The 20110-nt window shown below is 49.6% G+C and overlaps 1 protein-coding gene across 1 annotated transcript in view; it reads right to left on the bottom strand.

The window, feature by feature from the left end:
• Positions 1-19235, bottom strand: part of CCDC158 (coiled-coil domain containing 158) — a 61823-nt gene extending 42588 nt beyond the window's left edge. Inside the window, exons 1-9 of the mRNA XM_050945250.1 lie at positions 19172-19235; positions 10589-10625; positions 8365-8495; positions 6497-6741; positions 6048-6157; positions 5380-5707; positions 3200-3276; positions 2130-2240; positions 598-712 (exon numbers count right to left, since the gene is read on the bottom strand). Coding sequence (XP_050801207.1) covers positions 598-712; positions 2130-2240; positions 3200-3276; positions 5380-5707; positions 6048-6157; positions 6497-6741; positions 8365-8495; positions 10589-10614 — 1143 coding nt within the window. The 5' untranslated portion in view covers positions 10615-10625; positions 19172-19235. The remainder of the gene's footprint in view (positions 1-597; positions 713-2129; positions 2241-3199; positions 3277-5379; positions 5708-6047; positions 6158-6496; positions 6742-8364; positions 8496-10588; positions 10626-19171) is intronic.
• Between the last annotated feature and the right edge of the window lie 875 nt (positions 19236-20110).

Genomic DNA, 20110 nt, shown 5'->3' on the forward strand with positions numbered 1-20110 from the left:
CCAAACTGCAAACCCTCAGGGCCGGTGCTACCATTTAGGCAGCCTAGGCAATCGCCTAGGGAGCCAGAATAATTGGTGGGCAGCATTTTGCCGGAGGGGGCGGCAGGTAGCTCTGGTGGAGCTGCCGCAGCGGTGCCTGCGGAGGGTCTGTTGGTCTGCGGCTCCGGTGGAGCTGCCGCAGTCATGCCTGCGGATGGTTGGCTCCTTGCGGGGCTCCAGTGGACCTCCCGCAGGCACGACTGCGGCAGCTCCACCGGAGCCGTGGGACCAGCGTGCAGGGTGCCAAAATTGCTGTTTGCCTAGGGCGCTCAAACCCCTAGCGCCGGTCCTGCAAACCCTGTATATAATGGAAACCACTTCAAGCCTGCTCCTATGCTTAAACATGGTATATAATACAATACAATAGTTTGGAAAGAAAAACAGTGCCATGGATAAAAGAATAGTGATCTATCTGATCAGCCATTGAATTTCTCTGAAACAACACCTTTTCAAATGAGGGTGGGATTGTCTTTTTCTGACCTATACAGTGCATTTCAGGAGAAAACCCAGGTACCAAGTTCAGCTGGCGCTATTACGAACACTACAGTTCACACACACCTTGTCTTCATACATCCTTTTAGCTTCTCGTAATTCAGAACGCAGCTGAGAAACAGTGGATTCCAGCTGACTGACCTGACGCATGTACATTGAATTCTGGTTTCGTGCTTGTTCTCTAAGAAAAATTTTGAAAGGAAGGAAAAAAAAAATTGTGAGTGCTGCCAAAGCATGACACATACACAGCTATGCTAAGGATGTGATCCCTAGACTTCACTGTATTAAGTGTAGTTGCAGTCTGAAATGTGAAAATATAAAAATGGCACCTTCTTGCTTAACAGATCTGCTCCCTCTGTATTCAGTCATATTTGGTTAATTTAATGATAAAAATAAGGCGTTACTGCTTTTATCTCTGTTTACAATTCTGGGTCATGTATCATCAACACACACGTTAACTAAGTTTTAACTGGGGAGCTAGAGTCTGTCTTTAGTTGCACCAGAGGACTGCACAAGTGGAACTCTGGGCAGAATACAGCTCAGCGAATCTTTATAATGGGCGATTATGTGCAAGTCACACGTGGCCCAATTTGACTTCCAAACCCCAGCTTGAGTTTGCAGGGTTGGCAGATAGAAAACTCATCTTTTAACATGTAAACTGAGCACATCTGACCTACAAGTCATCAAGGGACCATCAACAGGGAATCACCCGGCCATTTTCCAGTCACTCAGTTATTAGCAATGCCAACACTGGCCATATATGTGGCTTTTCCACAGTATCTTTTGTAAGTTTCATCACTATTTATTTCTGCCAGTAAACATCAAAAGAATTCATCCATTTTTGTTTATGATACAGATGACAAGAAATATATTGTCGGGAATTAATTTTGGACCAGAATCCTACCAACTCTTGATGGTTAAGGACTCCAGTCATTTCTGCACAGCCCCACTTCTGCTTAATTTATATAAATCTGGTGCAGAATGCTCCCCGCAGCAATCTTTTCCTGCTCTGTGGGTAGGTATAGAGAGGGAGCAGGGCTGTGGTCCCACATTTTCCTAGTTCTGCTTCCCAAAGAGGGGAGGAAGAGAAGCACTCCCTGTGATAGAGATTGCAGAGAATGCTATTGTGAGCATTCCCCATGCAGATGTGCAAGTGAAGAAGGTTCTTGTTCACTCCTTCACTTCGCTACTGTGCAGTGTTGCAGGAGTTGCTCATAACTCAGGACTCAGAGATTTGCTCGACGTCACAAAAAGAAATTTACGTCAGTCAGGAAAAGAGCCCAGGACTGATTCTCCTCTCACCTGAACCAGAGTAACTCCAATGACTCACTTGACTTATCCTGCTTCTGACTGAGAGTCAGTTTCCATGTCTCCTGATTCTCAGAGCTTTGCCTTAAGCACAAGACTATGTTCCCCTGTATCTATTCTGTGCCCTTTCTAGATTTCGCCTCCCATGATTTCTGCAGTAGTTGATTAACTCTAAAGCAAAGTTACTAGGAAATCTGATCATGCCAGCAGAGAGTGTATGCTAGCAGAGGGAGACCTCTCTAGAAGCAAGGTTATTTTAATGTGTTCTACAGTATAACTGAGAAACATACTGAATGATCTCCATCTGGCTTTGGATACTATTTGCATGGCTGCGTGCGCTGTTGCTTTTGTCAGTCAGTGCTGCCATCTCCTGTTCATGTTCATTTATTAGTTGCTCAATCCTATTTTTTTAAAAAAAATACTGGTTACAGTTGTAGACAAGGTATTTCCCACTGCATAAACTGTACAAAAAAGAATATTTCCCCAGTAGTCACAAGTTTAAAGATTTGGGGGATTTGTCATGAATGTAATCAATTGTATAAAATTAATTCACAGTTTATTTTGATGACATAACTAGATAATTCAATTAGAAAGTTGGAGAAGTTGCAATTTATTGAACCAAGGAAGGCCAAAGTTTTGAACAAAAACAAAAACAAGAAAGAGATAAGGGGAAAAACAAGGAAAATAAAAGACAACAATTAAAAGTCATGTCATCCACACATTGTTATTTACGTTAAAGCACTACCATGTACTAGACAAGGTGTACTACAATCTGCACTAGCTACATAAAAAGCAAGCTCAGTTGCTTATTTTAATCAGAGAGAGGGGAAGAGCCTTGATTTGAAAAAAACAAATAGCACTGTGAGCATTTTTTGCTGTGTTACTTAAAATACCTCCGGTCATTTCTATTTTCCATCGTACTTTATAAAGTTATTGATTTTATCCTAACCAGCTTTAACAATAATGCTGCTCTCCACACAAGAATGATTTAAATGGTTTAGTTCTAATCATTAACAAACATGTCTATATTAGGAAAATATTAACATGACACAGTAAAGAACACAAAAGTCAGAAAATCCTCCTACTACAAGCCAATGGAAATGGTTTTGCTCAGACGCTTCCAAAATATTGACCTTTCAGCAGAGATCATGTCTGGAAATTGTTAAATGTGTCAGGAATTTATGAGCATTTAAAAACACAAAGCTAGAATAGAAACAGATAAACCCTCAATAATACTGACTGCTACTGCACCCTACACTTACTATAGTACCAGCATCTGGTACAAAAAATAATTAATCCTGGAAAAGTGAGGAAGTGATGGTGCCTGAACTATACTAGTGATTAAACAGGGAAAAGGTACCTATCTTGATGTTGTTGAAGCAGAAGTTCTGTTTTGGCCTGTGATTCTTTTTTCAGTGATTCAAGTTGTTCCTCCAACTGTTGTAAGTAAATTACAGTGTTGTTTATAGTGAGCAATCACTCTTACCCACTAGTAAATGAAAACACAATCTAAATCAATAGTTACTACAGTTTAAGAAACCAAGGTTCAGTTTGCACAACTCACACAAGCAAGGTTAAATTCTGGCTGTAAACTACAGAGCTGAGTTGGAGACAGTACAGAAACACATCATCCAAGTGGGAGTTCAGGTAGTGCGCTCCTCCTAAAAGATGTTACAGAATTTGCTCCTCTGTGCCTGGCCCGCTGCCAGTGGGGAATATGGTCACAGTTGGACTCCTCCTGCCCTTTTTCCATGGGCTAATGTAGAAAGCACTACAGACTCAAAGCTGAGCTTTGAGCTGACCTGAGCTCAAAGACTCCTGTGTAGCTGGCCACTGAATGGGATGTGTAGAGGGTGTGAGGCTCTTTGCGCCCTCTCAGTCTGTTTTCATTAGGAAAAAACGGTGTTCTTACCTTGAGTTATCTGTCTTCACTAGGAGTGATCTGAAGTAAAGCCATTTATAGTTTTTACACAAGTTAGCAGGTTGAGTTAAAAACTATAGGGGACCTTGGGGTTTACCTTGAGCTGCTAATTATTATTATTAATTATTTGTATTATCATAGTGTCTGGCAGCCCGTTATGGACCAGGGCTCCACTGTGCTAGTGCTGTACAGGTAGAATAAAGGAAGTTCCTGCCTCAAAGAGCTTACTTGTGTGAAACTACACAATTCCTTGTCCTCGTCACTAGGATTTTACCTTGAGTTAGCAGGTGAGTTAAGAACACACCTTTTTTGTCCTAATGAAGACAAGGTCTTCACTTGCTTGTCCACCAGCATGGTGGCAAAGGTGCAATCTGGCCCTAAGCCAATGACATAGCATCAGACAAAGGAGTCTTTGACAGCCAGCACTGATTTCTGTAGGGCTTCATCTCACAAAAGGCTGAGAGCTCATAACTTCCACCTAAATCAATAGAAGTTGAGAGCCCTTGACATATCACAAGATGTGCTCAGCACTGTACAGATTCAGGCCATTATTGATTAATATTGTTGCCCTTTGGCCAATATTTGGGGCATCGCTGCATTGTTTCCATTAGGAGGCAAAACTGATGATGGAGTCAGGTATTTCTTTGATACCATTAACAAAGAACGTATACAAAGACCTGTTTCCCTGAACACAGTAGGAACACACAACAGCAGCCAGTTTCCTTGTTCACAATTTCCAAGCTTATTTTTAAGCAAGCCCTTTCCACTCAAGGAGCTACCTTTGATCCCTCTCAGGGCCATACTCATGACTTACTTCTCTCACTGTCTGCTGGCTTTCTCTTGACTTTTTACATCTTTCTTCCTCTGACAGCCACAGACACCCACCCCACCAACCAGTGTCAATATCCCAGCACCTGTGTCTGCAATCAGTCCCCAGGGAAATCCCCTTGCCCGCATGGCTTAGTTTCTCCTCAGGCCTTGCCATGCTGGCTAGAGCCTTGGACAGTGGTATCTATTATTTCACCTATTGCTACACAAAGGGCCTTTGTCTGCTTCTTCATAAGTGCTTAGTGCACCCACTGATTTTACCCAGGTCTAGGATTGAGGACAGGTATTAACACTATCTTCCCGCATAACAATCCAAAGGCTAACTTTTCATACTGAAGCTACTACGGAACTGGTGCAACAGCTGTAAAATTTTGTCTTTCAAGTATGTTCAGAAGATAACCAAAAGAGACTCAGCTTAGGAGCCAGGGAACTGCTGAAATCACAAGCCCTTGCAGCTTTATAGGAAGGCAAATTGATATATTGAGCTAAAATAGCTTTCCCAGGGCTTCCAAGAGTGGGGATTGGACAGGGCCAGGGGATCCACCACTACCTGGTTTCTCTGGAGCTCTCTTGTGCAGGAGGTGGGAGTGGTATGCACGGGGATCATGCAGCACCCCGAAGCAGCCTTTGTGAATTGGCTCCACAGCTGCTCTGAGGCAAAGGAAGGATTCAGTTACTTGAGTCAGGCACTGCTTTGTGGATTTGGCTCTCAGAGTGTTTTTACATAACACATAGTCACCTGGAAGCTTACACCACTAACTGTCAGGAAAAGTAGTGTTCTCCCCACTCACCGGGAAAATCCTCCCTTTGAGATACGACACCTCTGAGTCTAAATCTCGCAGAACTTTACTAAAAGCTGTGCCCAGGTTGCGGATATGCAGACCGCTGATGTTCTCGTGCTCATACACCCTCTTGCCTGTGCTGTCTTCGTAGTCCACTAGGACGCCCCGCAGTTCGTGGAGCACTTCCTCATGGCCATGTACCATCTTTTTCAGATGCTCAGTTTGGCTGTTGGCCTCCCTCAGCATCTCCTCCTGAAGGTGGTTAGCTGTTTGCAGTTCATGAACTGTAGCCTGTAGCTGTATTTTGATGTCCTCCTGGGTCTGCGATTCTCTTCGTCTGTATTTCAGAAAGGAAGACATCCAAGAAATATTGAAAGTGACAATGGTGTACAATGTTTGTTTTTATCCTGTCTGATATTGCGGGGGGGGAGGGTTTATAATCACTATTTCTGCAAATTATGGACTCTGATATGTTTTCTGAAACTACGGGCCAGACCTTGCACTCTGCCATGACTACTGCTGCCCAAGGCTCCTTCCAGGAGAACCCTCCTTGCACTTGGGGACCAGTTCAATCACCTGCTGCAGTCCTTCTCTTCCTCCCAAGCCCACATGGGAGCTGTGTATCATTTACCAGATACACTACAATGGGCTAGTCTCTGATGTAAGCATGCACACACCTGATATCCACAAGAGCATCTCTCTCCATTTGCACCTCCTGAAGTTTGGTCTGCAAATCAACAATTGTCTGTCTTAAACTGAACTTCTGTTGTTCATGCAGTTCAGTGTTCTGGACAAACAAAACAAGCAAATTATTGAATATTTGACCAAAAATAAATGTAGCTAAGGCTAATATGGTAATTTACAATAAGATACATTTTTTTAGTGTTCTCAGATATCCAGTTGTTGCTCAATGCTGTAGTGCAGGTGTACTGGGGGCACTACCGGAGGGGGCATGACAAGACTGCTGCTGTTCTGAGGCACTGGGAGCTATGGTAGCTGAGAGCAGGTAAGAGGCTGCTCTAAATGTGCTGATGACCAAACTCTCCCCTGGCCAGTCCAGGAATCCAGTATGTAAGAAAGCCATGGCAGTCACATCCATGAATTTGGCCCAAAATCTTCAACTCACATCATTTAGCCTCTTCTGCAGATCTCTGACTTGCTGTGAGTACTCTTCCAAGATGCTCTCAATGTGCTCTTTTCCAGGATAAGTAGTGCTTCTCTTCTGGGTATCAATGTCCACTTCATATTTAGAATACAAGACAGTTTTGGGTGGACTACTGCCAGTACTAGCAGAGGTAGAGGTTTCCATCACTGTGCTGCGAATGGAAGATGCTAATACATTCTGATTGCTGAAAAGTGGGCTAGCAGCACCTGAAATGAGAGAATATTATATATTGAAAATGGAATCCTTATGTGAAAATAAAATAATTCTTTACACCTGTGAAAACCAAGAGCCAAATGAGTGTTCTGCCCATTCTCTTCAAGACAGTGGAGAATCAAGCCCATATACTTTAGAAATCAGCTTTTTCTAAGGATTGTATAGGCCCTATCCATTCTTGCAGTGCATCTTGTCATGTACACCAGTGCAAAGTGAGTGCAGAGTGGGTGTGAGACACTGCAAGGTCAGATTGGTAACATTTTAAACCCACTGCACTCTCACTTGGCACTGCTGAAAATGCCGCCACAATGTACATGGCAATGGTAAGTCAGGCCCTTTGGCCTCAGTCCTTAGACTACAGGATGATCATACCCAGGCAGGGGGTACAGCTCGGGGTAGCTCCTATGCCACCCACCCTTACAGCTGGTGAAAGAGGCATGGACAGGGCATCCTTGCACCCCAGTGATCCCTGGCTGGCTTAACTGCATGTTGGGACCACTGGCAATCTGGGAGCCACCCTGATTTACATTGGAGGGGATCCAGTATATAGCAATCTAGGGATCAGGAGAGGGCAAAATGAGATTAAAGCCACCTTTGCACACATGTCCAACCACCATCCACTATCATAGCACATCTGCATCACTTTGTTAATTAACTAAAATCAGATTAGGAAAGGGATAGATAATAAAAGAGAAAATATCATAATGCCACTGTATAAATCCCTGGTATGCCCACACTTTGAATATCACATAAGGTTCTGGTCACCCCATCTCCAAAAAGATATATTAGAACTGGAAAAAGTACAGAGAAGGGCAACAAAAATTATTAGTGGTATGGAACAGCTTTCATATGAGGAGAGATGAAAAAGGCTGGGACTGTTCACTTAGAAAAGAGACGACTAAGGGGATGGATAGGACAGAGGTCTATAAAAATTATGAATGGTATGGAGAAAGTGAATAAGGAAGTGTTATTTGCCCCTTCGTATAACACAAGAACCAGAGGTCACCCAATGAAATCAATAGGCAGTAGGCTTAAAACAAATATAAGGAAGTACTTCTTCATATAATGCACAGTTAACCTATAGAACTCATTGCCAAGGGACGCTGTGAAGACCAAAACTATAACTGGGTTCAAAAAAGAATTAGATAAGTTCACAGAGGATAGGTCCACCAATGGCTATTAGCCAAGATGGGCAGGGATGTAACCCTATTCTCTGAATGTCCATAAACTGCTGACTGCCAGAAGCTACAACTGGATAACAGGGGATGGACTAATCAATAATTGCTCTGTTCTGTTCTTTCCCTCTTAAACATCTGGCACGGGTCACTGTTAGAAGACAGGATACTGGGCTAAATGGACCATTGGTCTGATTCTTATGGTCTGATGGCCATTCTTATGTAGATATTTTTGTACGTTGTTCAGAATTCAAGACACCAGTTTTAAAACAGCAGTTTTGAAACAACAGTTTTACTAAAAGATGCTTCAACCTTAAGTGTAAAATTTCAACCCTTATGCACCCTTTTTAACAATAACTCTTGAGTGGGACAGTTTGCACAACTGAGAAAGCTTGATGTTAAATGAATTCTCAATATTGTTAAACTGTATTTAGTACTTACCCCCACTGGGAATGTTGCCAGTTGATAAAGTCTCTTCATGACTCAGAGAATGTGTGATTGATTCCATTGTAAATTTGGTTGCTTCTTCTTGGAGTTTCAGAGTCTCTTTTGTTTGTCTTTCCAGTGCTTCCCTGCAAAATTATATGTGTGAGTATTTGTTGAGAGTACAATGTATGAATAGAGGAAGGTATCCAACCGCATTGTGTCACCACAAATAGTATCTGAAATGAATAACTAAAAATAATGTCATTTTATAGGCTCCATTTAGTGACATTATACACACATTTAGCAAGAAAGTGCCAGATCGTCAACTCTTGTAAATTTGTGTAGCTCCACTGAAATCAATTGAACTATGCTGATATACACCAGCCAAGATTTGTCCTGAAGGGGCTGAACACAAAATGCAACAAAACAAAACACTCCATCAAACAAATAAAAACAATCTGTTTGGATCATATCAAAACAAGATTCCTCTCCTTACCCCTTACTTTTTCTCCTTATTGGCTGGTGAAATACCATCTACTGACACAGAAATTCTGCTTTACCGTGTAAAGTTTGCATGGCTGATTGACTGATTGATTGACAAAAGCATTAACAACACAATCAATCAAATGGTTAAAGAGAAATTTCATACTGAATTCTGAAAAGTGCTATGGAACTGTATTTTTCAGATGTTATGTGGAGACACTTCAGGGTTGTAAAGAGAAGAAACCCTCTATAATAACAGAAAACATTTTTCAGTTAAACACACTGATCTCCAGCACAGAAACAAGAACTCTCCTAGCTCACAGCATGACATCGCCCATAGAATGCAGAGTTTCAAAATCTTATTTGTTTGAAGTTGCATAGGCAGCACAACATTTCTTAAAAACATGTATCTAGCCTTTTGAAGAAGGAAGGATGAGAAAGTTAAGGAGAAAATGGGAAGGGCACAGGAAGGGAGATATTTCTAAATGTGGATCTATATCCTATTTTTGAAGTCTAGACAGCTCATGAAAATGGACAAAATGTAGATTTTTTAAGAGATGTTAAAGACATCAAGAGGGAAAACCTGCAATCAAACTCACCTTCTCATGGGTGCAAATCCAATTAAGTGTGCAGTAATGGCCAGATTGTTACTGGCACAGTGGGTGTGCAGGGGATGGAAGTAAGGAGTCCCTCCTTTGTGAGTTTCAAACAAGACTCTGTCTTAGACAAGACCCCACAGACTACTCCCTCTGTGAGCCTTAAGGGCACATGTTGCCTCGGTGTGAGAGGTTGGGGTAAGAAGGATGCAAGCCTGTCCACTCTGCATTGCCCCATGGAGCTGAATGGGTGCTGCACTGGAAGTTTATAACTTGATCTGAGCTCACTGAATCTCTATTGTAATTAGAGAGTGCTTCATTCACCATACGGATAGTGCTACACAACACCTCAGCTTCACCTCAATAGTCTGATATATGAAGTGCTCAGATGAGCCCTCCTACTGAAATAAAACAAAAAACAAGATTTGAGAGGCATTTATAAACTCAGGCCAGATTCACTGATATACTCCATGTGCTTTGCATCATCAAATGGGTGCAAAGCAGCCAGAACCTACTAGTAAATCCAACCCGAAGAGTGTTAAAACTGCCCCATGAATCTCAGTTGTTAATGCAGAAGAGCCCAGTGGAGATACTTTTCAGGCAAGATTTTCAATTATTTGATGCGCAAATGTGTGCCTAAATATTTGCATCTAATTGGCATAATTGTGTGTGTAAATTTGTTAACTGCAAACATCAAAAGGCAAATAAACTAAAGGCAGAACAATTCCTAAAAGGGTTTCACATCATTTTTACCCCATGGACTGATACACAATGTAACAGTATGAAAATGTAAGTAAAAGAGAATCAGGCCATAAAAGTTTAATTATTACCCCAGGGCCATATTTTATTCTTCATCTTTGTGCAAAAGTCCCATTGTCATCAGTAAGAATGCCACTGTGGACTGAGGAAGTACCTGGCCCTAACTATTACCCTGGCATCAACAATGCAATTCATTCCTTTCCACAGAATGGCTTTGACATTGGTGCACTTTGTAACACATTTCTTCCTCATCTCTGCTGTCACAGTATTGCTAAGAAGACTATCTTTTACTATTGTGGTCATGTCAAAGTTCAATAATCAAGGTGTACACTATAAGAGTAAGCAGCAGGGTATTTTAAAAATAACTTCGCTAATAAACAAATAAAAAAGACAGACACTACCTTAATTCCTGGATATTCTTGCTCATTGTAACAGTGTCTGCAAAGAATAACAACAATCTTTATTTCTTTTTTCACATTTTAAAAATCAACTTTCTCTCTTAAATGAATTTTGAACTAATGCAATTTAATATTATAGAAATAAGTTCACAGATGTTAAACAATTAGCTGTTTACATTTGCTTTGGAAAGTTTTTCTGTTTCCTGAGTAATATTGTGAGGTGGACTTCGTTGCATAAACACAACTCTATGTTTTATAACAGGGGCCTGCTGTGATGGGGTGACTGGCCCCTTTAAGAGGTAATTGGTTCTGCCCACTTGTGACTCATTCAACCCTCCTCCCCAGGTTGGGGAAATGAGCTAGGACCCCATGACAGTAGTTCATGTGGTTAAAATCAGTGCAGGCCTGGTGTTAAAAGTGAAGCCTCCAGAGAGCAATGAAAAAGAGAGCAAGAAGGGAGCTTGAAAAAGGCCTGCTGGATTAGGGTGATTTGGAACTAGAGAAACCAGCTTGGGAGTATTGCTGCCTGCTGAGTTCTCCAATCCCAACCCAGGGAGAAATGCAATAAGGTAAAATTAAACAAATTAATTAACAATTTAAATTAACAAACTCAGCCCAGCAAGCAGGACTGTGGGTCTCTAGTGCTAAGGAGAGAGAAGCCTGATAGGAAATCCTCCCAGTCCCCTGAATTTAGAGAAGCTTTTCTGTGGGGAAGCTGATTAAACTCAATAAATTATTTTCCCAGGAGATGGTGAATATTATTTAAAAGCTCCGGATTTAAGTCATTTACCTGAATCCCTAAGGAGCTGAAGGCAGGGTGTCTCAGGAGTACACTGTGCTACTAGTAGCCGTGATCTGGAATGGGATCCTCTTATATAGCCCTGGTATCTCCTATGAAATACCTCTTCCAGTCAAAAAAAGAGGTATGCAAAATTTACCATTCTCACAACTGATTTCAGGCATCAAACTTTATGCTGCAAATTAACATTAAAGGCTAGAGTTTCAACTCTGCCTAGACTACAGTTGCAAAACTGGTAATGGATTTTGAGCACACAAAAGTCCTGTGGACATTTGCACATACAAACTTTATGCACACAGAGGCACCAGGCACACATTGACCTGTTTTGTGCTTCAAGTGCCTACTGGATGGCTCAAATTGAGGTTTTATGCACAGATTCTTTTGGCATAAATTAGACAGCCAGTTTTAAAACCTTGTCCCTGATAAATCTGAGCTTTATTCAGCTTTGCAAAATTCTTCTCATCCACTCACCTGTGGCAAGTAATTCTTTCTGAGAGGTGCGTAAAGTGTTTTCACTATGGAGGGCAAGTAGTTTTTGTATTTGCTCTGGTAAATTTTCAAGACAGTTTTGCAAGGCTGGATTAATTGCAGAAAGACAGAGGTCCAGATCAGCTCTTGCATAATCCACCTGCAGCAGAGCTGCATTTAGTTCAGAGTCTGTTCTAAGGAATATAGAAGAATAAATAATTTATAATTCTTTCAGCCAAATTATCCAAGTGCTTTGCTATACAAGTGGGTAAGTATTATTGTCCCAATTTCACTGATACAGAAAACTTACCGAAAGTCTCTTGCACAATAAAGCAACAGAAGAGTCAGATATAGAATCGGGGAGTCCTGGCTCCCAGACTCCACTCTAACCACTAGAGAAGGTTGACACTTTCAAAATTATGTGTTGTAGTAGTAGTGCCTAGTCATAGACCTGGCCCACTGTGCTCGTTGTTGTACAAGAGGGCCAAAAAGTTTTCAGGCTTGGGTGCCTCAATACAAAATGACATGTCACCTGATTTTTAGAGGTGATGAGTACTTGCAGCTCCCTTTGAGTTTTCTGCCCTGCAAACTAGGCAGACGGAGTCCACAATGCTGACTTGCAACTTCACCTCTTAGTTGCTGAACTTGCAGGAGTGAATATCATCTCCTTTGGGTTTTTCAAACATGGGAGTGTAGAGCGAGGCCTGTGCTCCCAGAAGGCACATTGGTGCAGAAGACTGCCCGTCTACAGGCAGCTGAATTTCTAGGGTAAACTTATTGTCCAGTGAGATTAAGATTCTGGCAGCACCTGGAGCCTGCTGGCTCTTCACGAAGTAAAAAGGATTCTAGACCTGCTTAAGTTAGGCCATCAAAAAGCCTGAGCTCAGGCTTGTTTAAAATGAGCGTACACTGATTTGCATACATGGATGTGGTCATAGCCTGTTGGAAAATAAAGTCTCTCAATTTTCACCTCAGCAGGAGCTGATTTTTTTCCCCCTTGAGGCAACTTTAGAGGCTGCCCCTCTCTTTCCCTGGGGAGCTGAGTCTCCTATAGCGTTCCCTCTCTGTGTGTCTTTCCCCATTGTCCCTCCCATTAGGTGTCTGGGCCCAGTTCACCACTCTTGTGGTTTCAGTGGTGTTACTCAGGCATCACAGAGTGGCTCAGTGTTGAATCAGGCCGTTGGGTCCCCTTCAGGCAGAGTTGCCAATTTTGGGACTGCTCTGCTGAATGGTGTTTCTCACAGGTGAGAGAAAGTCACTGATGCCTGCCTCCACCCTGGGGCTGTGGGCTGTCAGAGCAGCCATGGGCAGGAGGCAGGACCTATCCCTATGCTCTCTAGAAACAGCTGCTAGGGGCCTTCTCTAAGATTAGCCCTCCACAAGGACCCTGATCCACCTGGACCTGGTGGTGCCTATAGGGGGCCAGGTGAGGTGTTGGGTCAGTGCCTGGTGGAGAGCTGGGGCAGCTGGGTTAGTGTCAGACTGGGTGGGTGCCTGGCATTGTGCAGCTGCTTGGGTCAGTGCCTCATGTGGGAGCTGGCGGGATGTGGGGCAAGGGAGTGGGTGGGTGGCTGGCTGAGGTGCTGGGTGGGTGCCAGGGCAGGGTGGGTGCCTGGTGGTGTGAGGGGGGCCAGGTAGCTGCCTGATAGGGAACTGGGGCTGCTGGGTGTCTGTCAGGCTGGGTACCTGGTGGTGGTTGGGGAGGGACTGGCTCAGTGCCTGGCACTGGGAAAGGGGCTGGGTGGGTGTCAAGTGGGTGCCAGGCTGGCTCAGTGCCTGGTGCTGGGCAGGAGGGCAGGTAGGTGCCTGGTGCGGGCAGGGGCTGGGTGGATGTTGGGTGGCTGCCAGGCTGGCTCGATGCCTGGTGCTGGGCGGGTGCCTGGTGGGTATGAGGCTGGGTGAGTCCCTGGTGCCGGGTGGGAGGCTGGGTGGGTGTCTGGTGAGGATGGGGGCAGGGGCTGGGAGGGGGGCCGGGTGGGTGTGAGGCCTGGTGGGGCCAGGACCTGGGTGTGTGTCGGGTGGGTTTCAGGCTGGCTCGGTGCCTGGCGCTGGGTCAGGTGGGTGCCAGACTGGCTCGGTGCTTGGCATCTGGCAGGAGCTGGGTGGGGCACCAGGTGGGTGCCAGGCTGACTGGGTGCTGGGTGGGGGGCCAGGTGGGTGCCAGGCTGGCTGGGTGCTGGCCGGGGGTAAGGCGGCTGCCAGGCTGGCTGAGTGCCCGGCGATGGGCGGGGGCCCGGGCGGGTGCCAGGCTGGCTGGGGGCTGGGCTGGGGGCCCGGGTGGGTGCCAGCTGGCTGGGGGCCAGGGCGGGGGCCTGGGCAGGTGCCAGGCTGGCTGGGGGCCAGGGTGGGGGCTGGCTGGGTGTTGGGCAGGGGATCAGGTGGGTGCCAGGCTGCCTGGGTGTTGGGCAGGGGGTCAGGCGGGTGCCAGGCTGGCTGGGGGCCGAACAGGGGGCTGGGCTGGTGCCAGGCTGGCTGGGTGCTGGGCAGGGGCTGGCTGCGGGTTGGGCAGGGGGCCGGGCAAGTGCCAGACTGGCTGGGTGTGTGTCAGGTGGGTGCCAGGCTGGCTGGGTGCTGGGCAGGGGGTCAGGTGGGTGCAAGGCTAGCTGGGTGCCGGGCGGGGGCTGGCTGGGAGCCAGGCAGGTGCCAGGCTGGCTGGGTGTTGGGCAGGGGGGTCAGGTGGGTGCCAGACTGGGTCAATGTCTGGTGCTGGGCGGGTGCCAGGCTATCTGGGTGCCCAGTGCTGGGTGGGGGCCGGGTGGGGGCAGGGGCTGGGTGCTGGGTATGTGTCAGGTGGGTGCCAGGCTGGCTGGGTGTTGGGCAGGGGGCTCAGGTGGGTGTCAGGCTAGCTGGGTGTTGGGCAGGGGGCTCAGGTGGGTGCCAGGCTGGCTGGGTGCCGGGCAGGGGCTGATGGGTGCCAAGTTGACTGGGTACTGGGCAGGGGCTGTCTGGGGGCTGGGCAGGGGGCCAGGCGGGTGCCAGGCTCGCTGGGTGTGTGTCAGGCAGGTGCCAGGCTGGCTGGGTACTGGGCAGAGGCTGTCTGGGGGCCGGGCAGGGGGCCAGGCGAGTGCCATGCTGGCTGGGTGTGTGTCAGGCAGGTGCCAGGCTGGGCGGGCGCTGGCTGGGTGCTGGCTGGGTGCTGGGCGGGTGCCAGGCTGGCTGGGTGCTGGTCCGGGGATGGATGGGTGCCAGGCTAGCTGGGTGCTGGGCGAGGGCTGGCTGGGGGCCGGGCAGGGACTGCATGGGTGCCAGGCTGGCTGGGTGCTGGGCGAGGGCTGGCTGAGGGCCGTGCAGGGACTGGATGGGTGCCAGGCTGGCTGGGTGCTGGGTGGGGGGTCAGGTGGGTGCCAGGCTGGCTGGGTGCCGGGCAGGGGCTGGATGGGTGCCAGGCTGGCTGGGTGCTGGGTGTGTGTCAGGCGGGTGCCAGGCTGGCTGGGGGCCAGGCAGGGACTGGATGGGTGCCAGGCTGGCTGGGTGCTGGGCGAGGGCTGGCTGGGTGCTGGGCAGGGGGCCGGGCGGGTGCCAGGCTGGCTGGGTGCTGGGCAGGGGGTCAGGTGGGTGCCAGGCTGGCTGGGTGCTGGACAGGGGGCCGGGTGGGTGGCAGGCTGGCTGGGTGCTGGGCAGGGGGACGGGTGGGTGCCAGGCTGGCTGGGTGCTGGGCAGGAGGTCAGGTGGGTGCCAGGCTGGCTGGGTGCTGGGTGGGGGCTGGCTGGGTGCTGGGCAGGGGGTCAGGTGGGTGCCAGGCTGGCTGGGTGCTGGGCAGGGGGTCAGGTGGGTGCCAGGCTGGCCCGGCGCTGGGCAGGGGGTCAGGTGGTTGCCAGGCTGGCTGGGTGCTGGGCAAGGGGTCAGGTGGGTGCCAGGCTGGCTGGGTGCTGGGCAGGGGGTCAGGTGGGTGCCAGCTGGCTGGGTGCTGGGCAGGGGGCTGGTTGGGTGCTGGGCAGGGGGTCAGGTGGTTTCCAGGCTGGCTGGGTGCTGGGCAGGGGGTCGGGTGGGTGCCAGGCTGGCTGGGTGCTGGGCAGGGGTCAGGTGGGTGCCAGGCTGGCTGGGTGCTGGGCAGGAGGTCGAGTGGGTGCCAGGCTGGCTGGGTGCTGGGTAGGGGGTCAGGTGGGTGCCAGGCTGGCTGGGTGCTGGGCGGGGGCTGGCTGGGTGCTGGGCAAGGGGTCAGCTGGGTGCCAGGCTGGCTGGGTGTTGGGCGGGGGCTGGCCGGGTGCTGGGCAGGGGGTCAGGCGGGTGCCAGGCTGGCTGGGTGCTGGGCAGGAGGTCAGGTGGGTGCCAGGCTGGCTGAGTGCTGGGCGGGGGTTGGCTGGGTGCTGGACAGGAGGTCAGGTGGGTGCCAGGCTGGCTGGGTGCTGGGCAGGGGGTCAGGCGGGTGCCAGGCTGGCTGGGTGCTGGGCGGGGGCTGGCCGGGTGCTGGGAAGGGGGTCAGGCGGGTGCCAGGCTGGCTGGGTGCTGGGCAGGGGGTCAGGCGGGTGCCAGGCTGGCTGGGTGCTGGGCGGGGGGTTTGGTGGGTGCCAGGCTGGCTGGGTGCTGGGCAGGGGGTCAGGTGGGTGCCAAGCTGGCTGGGTGCTGGGCAGGGGGTCAGGCGGGTGCCAGGCTGGCTGGGTGCTGGGCAGGGGGCCAGGTGGGTGCCAGGCTGGCTGGGTGCTGGGCAGGGGGCCGGGTGGGTGCCAGGCTGGCTGGGTGCTGGGCAGGGGGTCGAGTGGGTGCCAGGCTGGCTGGGTGCTGGGCGGGGGCTGGCTGGGTGCTGGGTGGGGGGTCAGGCGGGTGCCAGGCTGGCTGGGTGCCAGGCTGGCTGGGTGCTGGGCAGGGGGCCGGGTGGGTGCCAGGCTGGCTGGGTGCTGGGCGGGGGGTCAGGCGGGTGCCAGGCTGGCTGGGTGCTGGGCAGGAGGTCAGGTGGGTGCCAGGCTGGCCGGGTGCTGGGCAGGGGGTCAGGTGGGTGCCAGGCTGGCTGGGTGCTGGGCAGGGGGTCAGGTGGGTGCCAGGCTGGCTGGGTGCTGGCCGGGGGCTGGCTGGGTGCCAGGCTGGCTGGGTGCTGGGTGGGGGGTCAGGCGGGTGCCAGGCTGGCTGGGTGCTGGGCGGGGGCTGGCTGGGTGCCAGGCTGGCTGGGTGCTGGGCAGGGGGTCAGGCGGGTGCCAGGCTGGCTGGGTGCTGGGCGGGGGGTCAGGTGGGTGCCAGGCTGGCTGGGTGCCAGGCTGGCTGGGTGCTGGGCAGGGGGTCAGGCGGGTGCCAGGCTGGCCCGGCGCTGGGTGGGGGCAGGGGCTGGTTGTTGGGCCGGGGACTCTCTCCCCACCTTGCCCAGCACCTCGTCCCGCTGCCGTCGCCTCCCCGCGCTCCTGGCTGGGGTCCCCGAGGGGGAGCAGGGAGTGGGGCGGCAGAGAGGCTGCCTGGCAGCCCTGAGGCAGGCGCCCCTGGTGGCTGGGAGGAGGTACTGCAGCGTTCCCTGCTGTGCTGCGGGGCGCCTCATCTCCCCACTAGGCTGTGGGGAGGCCTTAGGGGGCTGCCCCACGTGCGTTTCCCCCGAGGTGTCAGACGCTGGCCAGCCCTGCTTCATGCTTCCCCCAGTGCTTCTGTGTCTGCCCCACTGCTCCCTGTGGGACCCCTTCCAGCGCCCTGCAGCCCCCGTCTTGCACCCTCTGTCCCCCTGTCTCTATGCACCTCGCTCAGACTCCAGCCTCCCCTCGCTCCCGGAGACTCCAGCGCGCTGCCGGTGGCCCAGGCCGGCTGAAACGCATCAGACCCTCAACCCTCAGGGCTGGGAAATCCTTCAGCCCACGGCATCCCCAGCCGGGGTAAACCCCCCCAGGTCCTTCTGTCTGGCTGCCAGGAAAGCTGCTGACTCAGCGAGGAGGTCGAGGGGCTGGGGGCAAGAGTTGAGAGCTGGAAGCCCTGGCCCAAAGCCAGAACTGAGTCTGGTGTGTATTTAAGTACAGCCCCATTGCCAGGGTCACTGTAGGGGCCATGATGCCTGTATTCGTGGGCCTCGCTGCCTAGTCCCACAGCCTCTGGATGCCTATCTCCGGGAATCCCCATTCTCTATAGTGCCTCTGCTGTTGTTACTCACTATGGGGGAGTATACAGGGAGCCTTTGAGAGCAGCAGTAAATCGGGGGGGGTAGGGAAGAAAGAAGGGGGGGGCTAGAAGAATAAGGAAGGAGGCAGGATAGTGATATGGAGGGAGATGGAAAGGGAAAGAATGGCATGTCCCCCTCCCCATTTGGAGTGGGCGACTGGAATCTCCCTGGGAGCAGACAGGGGGAAGGTTTGCATTTTTGTATGTATTTAAGGTTATACACAAAGCAATCACACACAAATTGGGGGAAAGCAGCTTCCCTCAAAGGGTCAAAAATCAAAAGCAGCCTGAGAATATCCAACTAATGATTTTTTTTTTCAAAAAAAAATCCTCATGATTTTTATGCCAGTTCCATCCTTTTAGAGGTGTCTGAGGTTTTTTTGAATGCCTAAGGTTGGCAGTATGATAACATGATTTGGATTATGTATTCTCTATTGCAAAGCAATTCTGACAGCCCTTTTAGTTCAGCGGTTGAAAATACGGTGACCAGCTATTCCATCGCATGCCTAGAGTTCAGTCACAAAAATGTACTGATTGCCAAATCACAATTGTATATATCAGCTGACTGCTCCAATACCAAAGCAAATCAAACCAAATAACAGCAACCAGAGTGCTCAAGAAATATATTCATTGACAAGACTTAAATATTAGAGTCCTGAAAACTCCTATCACAAAAACCCGCGAAATAGGTTTCTAAAGAAACTCTACAATTCAGCAGCAGCTAACATCAGCATTGCCACAAAAGACTTATATGGAATCCTCAACTAAGCAAGCACCCGAATAACCAGAATGAAAGGACTGCACCTCAGAATGAAAGAAAAATGCAAGCTGCCATCAATTCAGTGAGAAAGTGAGGGAATTCTGTAGCTGAAAACAGAGACCTCCACAACACCAGCAAGCACGCTGCTTACTGTACCACATTGTGGTAGTACATATCAGTACCTCATCAGGAAAAACAGACACACACAAAGGCAAAATTTGTCTGTCTAGGCAGAGACACACCTTCTACTCCAGTGGTTGAGACATGAGGCAGCGCGAAGCTGTTACCTCACGATATAAGGAATGATAAAGGGCTCTTCATCACAAAGTGTTGAGGAAAAATTGTGCATCACTCTGAGACAAAGGAGAGAAAAAACATCAACCTATATAACAGCCTGCCGCTGGGTCAGGCCTGGACACTAACGACAATATGATCTCAGGTGATATCAATCCTGGCACAGCATGAAGCCTCATCATGGACAAGTTGTACCTACCTCTGACAGGCACCTGAGGGGTCTGTCTCTTTTACTCTTGTATAGCTCGTCATGCCAATAAAGAACTATTGAACTGTCTCCTCCTGCAGTGGAGCCGCTGTCCCTGGTAATGGGACCTCTCTGCTTTGAGCATATGTGTTGTGATTTTGCTTCTCCTTATGGGGAAGCTGGGGGGGGCAGCTCATACTCCGCTCTTTCGTTTCACATGGCACTGATAATTAAAAGCTGGTCTGGGCCTCTTAAATTCCAGGAACCGTTGAAAGCCACCTGCCCCCCCAGCCCTCTACACCCCCAGCCTTTGGCTGGCTCGGTAGCCTAGGAAACAAACTCCACCTCTCGGACTTGTCCTGTGTTTGGGAACCAATGAAAGCCATATGTGGTGTTTGGTTTCTCTGTAAAGTTTCATTGAAAGGATCCCTGCTGCTGCTGCGGGAAGAAATTCAATACCTGCTCCCCATTAGAGCAGCAGCCCAGTGCCTCATATGGTGTGCCCATGCCCCCCTCTTCCCAATATCAGTGCAGGTACCCTAATGCCCATGGGGGGGACTTTTCAACAACCCCCTGGCATTTTCTGGAATCCCTATCTCTGGGTACCCCACTTCCTGACTTTTCTGGTACCCCTAGCCCTCCCGGCTTGCAATGCACAAAACTCTCATTGATCATTCACGCATTGAGGACTGTATAGCACTTTCAATATGCTCTTACTGAAAACTTTGCCTCCTATTCTTGGAGCGTATCTGGCAAGGAAGGACCTGGGAGTCTCTGCACCTTGGATGGAAATATTAAATGCTTGTCTATCAACATACTTGTCTTTTCCCTCAGGGCCAGATCCTCAGCTGGATGTAAACTGGCATAGCTTCATGAAGGGCAATGGAGCTATGCTGATTACACCAGCTGAGGATCTGGCCCATGATATGTTTCCATATGGATTTCCAGCTG

The sequence above is a fragment of the Gopherus flavomarginatus genome, chromosome 3, assembly GCF_025201925.1.
Source record: "Gopherus flavomarginatus isolate rGopFla2 chromosome 3, rGopFla2.mat.asm, whole genome shotgun sequence".
Classification (NCBI taxonomy): Eukaryota; Metazoa; Chordata; order Testudines; family Testudinidae; genus Gopherus; species Gopherus flavomarginatus.